Genomic DNA, 5,545 nt, shown 5'->3' on the forward strand with positions numbered 1-5,545 from the left:
CAAAGCTTGTTCAATCATGTTTTTATCAACTTAGAAATATAGCAAAAATTCGATCTATGTTAACTTTTAAGGACACCGAGACCATTTTACACGCCTTCATCTCATCACGCCTGGATTATTGCAACAGCCTTTTCACCTGTTTAACCCAAAAATCTATTGATCGACTCCAGACTGTCCAGAACTCAGCTGCCAGGCTTTTAACCAGAACAAAGAAATATGACCACATTACTCCTATTTTAGCTTCATTACACTGGCTCCCAGTATGTTTTAGAATTGACTTTAAAATTCTATTGATCACTTTTAAAGCTCTTCATGGCCTCTCGCCTTGTTATATTTCTGACCTTTTAGTCCCATACACACCAGCACGTACCTTGAGAGGAAATCAGGTCGGCTGAGTCAGTGAACTCCCTTCCAGTGAAGTCCCTTCTTAAAACATACTTTTATAGGAGAGCCTTTCCCGATCTTATTTGACTTTATTTTATCCCTTTTATTTTATTTGACTAATTTTACATTAATTTTCATGCTCTTATCTTGTTTTTTGTATTATTCTTTACAGTTGTTAAAGCACTTTGTAACTGTTTTTGAAAAGTACTCAACATTAGATATAATAATAATAATGCTTATTTGTAAAGTGTCTGTTCTCCTATAGGCTCTAATTATTATTCCTCTGTATTTACACAGAAACAACAAGACGTGGGGTGGATTATAAAGGATTATTATATTGTTTGTATTAAACTGATTTATATCTTAAGGACTTCTAAATTTAATTTCGTGGATGTTCTTTTTGTCCACTTGATGCTGGTGTTGACCACAGGACAGGAACTCTGCTTTTGGCCATACTAGGAAAATATGTATGTGGTTAAATGCAAATTCAGTGCAGTCCACTAACATGCATCAAGCACAGCTCACACCAACCTACAAACATTCAGCTCAGTCATGGTTTGCTTTTTGCTAAACACCATCATTAGCTAGAGCCTGTGGCATTTTCAAACTGCTGAAATTAGCCTAGCAGCTAGCAGACTGTCCCTGTTCTCATAGCTTAATACATATTTATATAAATATAATTATTTCTTACTCACCGCTGTTTTGAATTGCTGCCTCTCCCGACACAACACGGTTGAATTTCAGTCTGCATTCGCATTTTGTTGCAACAGCAGCTGATATTTCCTTCGCGATAGCAACAAGCTGGCACATTCAGGCAGTTCGGAGGCTGTTTTACTAAAAAAGCTGCATTGCTTTCCTCCAAAATGGACATATTTGAGAAAGGTTACCTGAACTCTTTGTGGAAGCATACCTTCTGATGACACCTAAGCTAAATAAGATGCATGTTTTGAAATCATGTTAATCAATAAGCTTTCTTTACATTGTGAATAATGTTTGCTGATAATGACTAAATGAAATTGGTTTAATCAGTAAAAAAAGTATAATTACGCTGATTTTAATGAAGTGTAACCAATATAGCTTATGTACATCAGTGTGCGTGAGGCTCCAGCTGCTGACGGGCATCACTCGTGGTCCAGTCCATCGTAGGATGAGTGGAAGTTCTGGGGCAAAACCTTCAGTTCTTGGGGCTGTTTGACCTTCAGCTCTTTAACTGGCTGGCTGTGCACAGTGGGGCTGCTGTGGGGACAGATAGACTTCCCAGTCATCTCAGCGGTGCCATCCACGTTGTATCTAGTGGATAGTTGGATGGAAGAATTTAAAAGGGAAGAGAGGGACAGAGTTTTATTAGATTACAGGTAAAATGTTTCAACACCACACTGTAGAGATATTCTATATGTCAAAAGTCCTACATTCAAATTTTAAGATGAAGTAAAGCTAATTTTAACACTTTATATTTTGCTGTGTGGCTTTGTGAAAATACATCATACTCTAGTTTTTGAATATGTTTAATTTATAATCTGCAGAGTAACTAAAGCCGTCAAAATAAATGTAGTGGAGTAGGCCAGCAAAAAGAGTAATTGGGCGCATGTACTTGGGTACTTTTCACACCTGATTTCTATTGATGTATAAGGCAATATTTGTACAATATGTCTGATAAAATACTAATTGGAGGTCATGCAACGTTGGATCCCAGCTTTTTCCCCAGTTCCCCATCTGGCTGAAGTCCTTTAAGTTACGAACCTCACGGTATGGCCTGGAATTGGAGTGAGCGCCACTGAGGTCTTCTCACCTGCATCTTCTTTGTCCTCCGATGTTTCCAGGCTTGAATGAACAGCAGGCATCGTGCTGGTCTTTCTTTAAGTGAAAGTGAGATATATTTAAGTCACTGAAAATGTTTGAGCAAACTTACATTGACAGACTGTTTGCAAGAGGGCTTATACTCTGTGCAGGTGACTGATGGACTTGAATACAAGCTCCAGGTACACCTTTCGATGAAGAGGACCTACAGCAGTGCGACTGAACTTTCCAAAGGTCCAGAAGGAAGATCTTATGGATGGAAAGCACTGTGGCTTCACAGCAAGAAGGTCTCATGTTCAAACCCGCCATCCCAGACCTCTGTGTGGAGAATGCATGTTCTCCCTGTGTCTGTGTGGGCGCTCCAGTTTTCCACACCAAAGACATCTTAAAATTAGGTTTGAGGCAGTGAGTGTTAAATGAGGAGAATGAATTTCACACGTGTATGTGACAATAAAGTACCTTTTCCTTCTGTTCCTCAGTCTTCTGACTTTCTCCTCTTCAAAAACCACCAGTGCTTTATGCCCAATGTTGACAGGAACAAGCGTTGGTACACAGATTCTTCTCCAGTCTACTACAAGGTGACAAATAATGGATGCTGACCTGGATCCATCTGCTCCCCTTCACCACAGACTTCACAACCATTTCTTCAGTCCAAATTCCCCCAGAAATACTTAGCAATCTTGTTCTTATGATGTGTCTTCTGCAGTAGAGTTTAGTGAACCTTTGGCAGGCTGCGGACTGGCATGGTGTCCACATTTGTCTTGCGTCCTTCAATCCAGGCCCTCCATTCTCCTGCTTTTCTGGACGTTCACGTTCCAGGTCTCTGGATTTCCCGTCATGACCTTCCTGGCCGAGCCTCATCGGTTGCGAATAAAAGAAAACAAATTCTGTAAATGTTGTCCTCACAGTGTGTCTTAGTGTGGTGTTGTGTCTGTGCAAAAAGTTTGTGCTAAACAGCAGCAAGCAAACTAGAAAACATGCAGCATTCACTGCATTAAATACATCTTACACACACTTCTACGTGTGCATCAGTATGTTGAAAGGTTTTACTACTTCTCACATTGTGATCTGAGCTACATTTGTTTGTGTGAAAAGGTTTTATACAATATGTTGTCAGTTGTCTGTATGGTTGTCATTGGTATGAAACCTCCAGAGGGGCCACGTGTGCACATCCAGTCAGAAGTACTCAAGTGAAAGACCAAAAAAAAAAATCACTGCAGGACACAAAGGACAAAGCTCTGCACACCGACTCAACAACTCCTGATAAAACTATTGAAGGCAATGTTTTGATCTGAGATCAGATCTAACCATTGCTTTCACATAGAGTTATTATTTGGAGTCCAACGGTGTGCAGACATTTTTCCTGATTTATTTTAATGCCCATCTTCAGTTACCTTTTTTGAGAAAAGATTTTATCATAATTGTTTTGGACGTTCTACCTGAGATCTGTTAAGTGACCACTGTTTGGCAGGTTCTTGTCATGTACTGACCATAAAGTTTAAAACCAAAATAAACTGTTTTTTTCAGTTTTCAATCAGAAGCAAAGGTCGAGTTTTAAACTTGACAGAAATAATTTGACCTTTTTCATGGTAACTACTGATGCTGAATGATAGACTTTTTTAAATATAACATTTTTGGCCCAAGCTGATTCTTTCAGAAATACGGAAGAAATAAAACTGAACCTAAAAGTCTTAAACATTGTTTTTGATTGAGGAAACCAAATATAGATCTTTGAAGCACAGTGAACTGTCCTCATTTTACATTGAACCACAAAGCTTTCAGACCCTATACTTGCTACATCAGCATTGAGCTGTAAAGAACAAGTTTACGTTAGCCAATCTACAAAGTGACGGACGAGAATGACTCTGAACTAGTACAAACTTGATAAAGTTGTCAAACAATAACCTTAAAGCTATACTTTACCTTAGCAACGGTATCTTCCACGGCAAAAGCTTTCTGCTTCTGCTATTCTTTTATTGGCGGTTGGCAAGCCAGCTTATGTTTTACAGGCACAGGGCATGTAGAAAAATAATAAACCTGTAAAACAGGAGAAGTGATGAAGCAGAGGAAACTTGCTAACATTGGTCTAGATGGTCTTGCCGGAGTTCATTTAATAATTACAGTAATTTTAGTCATTACATGAAGCATCTTTTTGCAAATCACTCAGAAATATTCAGCTACTGCCCCCTGCGACCAGGGAGTTTGGGCGGGCGGCGTGAGACGACCTCTCCAGAGGCCGGGGAGCAGGGCTAGAGGCCGGCAGCGAGACAGCAGCAGGGGGAGTCAGGGACAAGGCTGCTGGGCTGAGGGCCTTGGTGCGAGGAGCAGGGGTCGGTCGATCCGCCAACAGAGCGCGAGGAGCGGGAGTCGGCTGGGGGCCTGCGGCGCTAGCAGGCCGAGGAACAGGGCCAGACTGGGGGCTAGCAGGCCGGGGGCCAAGGGAGAGTGGTGTGTGTTGGCGGGAGCCGTGGTGACCATCAGAGGAGACATGGCCATCACCAGAACCCAGAGAAGATGGCCAGGTGTGTTCCCTCGAACTGACAGGGGTCAAGCGTGGGGTCGGGCGGGCCGGGGAACAACAGGCAGGCTGGGATCCAGAAGGCAGGGTGCTAGTGGCGCTCGCAGACATGGGGACAGGGAGACGCTGCCCAGCCTGCAACTAGCGGATCGGGCAGAAGTCCACTGGGGGCTGGTGGGGAGGTGGAAAAATCTGTCCAGCCACTCTGGGATGGCGTCTCTCAGCCACGACCTCTGAGAAACCTTTACCTGGCCAAAGGTTTAAAAGCGCCTGCTTGTAGCCCGCGTGACTCGAGCCCCTCCACTTTTCCTCCAACAGCTCCTTGCACAGCTGACTAGCTGCCTCCTGAAGGGCGGTTGCTGTAGTGGCTTGATCGTTCGGTTACGGGTGGTGTTGGGACAGAGACCCAAATGCGGAAAGGAGTTTTATCGAGGGAAAAAGGGGTAGAGGGACCGGAGGGGAGGGAGAGCTGGAAACAGGCACGGGGAACCGAGGTGACTGGGACCAGAGAGCCGGGGGACACTGGGGGCCGAGGAAGGGAGGAAGCAAGGGGGAACTGTGAGGACGCCGTGGGGGAAGCCCGAAGAGGAGAGGACCGGAGGACGAGGGTGAGTGAACCTGGGAGGGAAGCAGACAAAGAGAAAACAGAGGTGGCACCGGGTGTGGAGCAACGACGATCAAGCAAGAGTGGTGTGGAGAACCGGGGTTGAAATACAGGCAGGTGTGGCAGGCTGACGAGGTGGTAGAGAGAGAGGGGGAGAGAGAGGGGGAGAGAGAGGGGGAGAGAGAGAGAGAGAGAGAGAGGGAGAGGGAGAGAGAGAGAGAGAGGGGGGGAGAGAGGGGGGG

General features: G+C 44.2%; 3 protein-coding genes across 12 annotated transcripts in view; 1 reads left to right on the plus strand and 2 right to left on the minus strand.

Annotated features, from left to right (window-relative positions):
* Positions 1 to 5,545, minus strand: part of LOC123980185 (zinc finger protein 260-like) — a 672,464-nt gene that overhangs the window by 634,863 nt on the left and 32,056 nt on the right. The gene's annotated exons all lie outside the window — the stretch shown is intronic.
* The window catches only part of LOC123980179 (zinc finger protein 271-like), a 342,908-nt gene that overhangs the window by 249,700 nt on the left and 87,663 nt on the right, over positions 1 to 5,545 (plus strand). The window lies entirely within an intron of this gene.
* LOC123980231 (mucin-1-like) overlaps positions 1,423 to 5,545 on the minus strand; it is an 8,806-nt gene continuing 4,683 nt past the window's right edge. For 2 of the 9 annotated variants that reach the window (XM_046064525.1, XM_046064526.1), the window contains exon 2: positions 4,337 to 5,317. In XM_046064525.1, the coding sequence (XP_045920481.1) occupies positions 4,355 to 4,810 (456 nt within the window). In that variant the 5' untranslated portion in view covers positions 4,811 to 5,317 and the 3' untranslated portion in view covers positions 4,337 to 4,354. Of the gene's footprint in view, positions 1,675 to 2,124; positions 2,239 to 2,390; positions 2,566 to 2,640; positions 3,038 to 4,104; positions 4,219 to 4,336; positions 5,318 to 5,545 lie in introns of those variants that run through there. The other 7 variants (XR_006827418.1, XR_006827415.1, XR_006827419.1 and 4 more) reach the window with 7 other exon arrangements.

The sequence above is a fragment of the Micropterus dolomieu genome, linkage group LG12, assembly GCF_021292245.1.
Source record: "Micropterus dolomieu isolate WLL.071019.BEF.003 ecotype Adirondacks linkage group LG12, ASM2129224v1, whole genome shotgun sequence".
In the NCBI taxonomy this organism is placed as follows: domain Eukaryota; kingdom Metazoa; phylum Chordata; class Actinopteri; order Centrarchiformes; family Centrarchidae; genus Micropterus; species Micropterus dolomieu.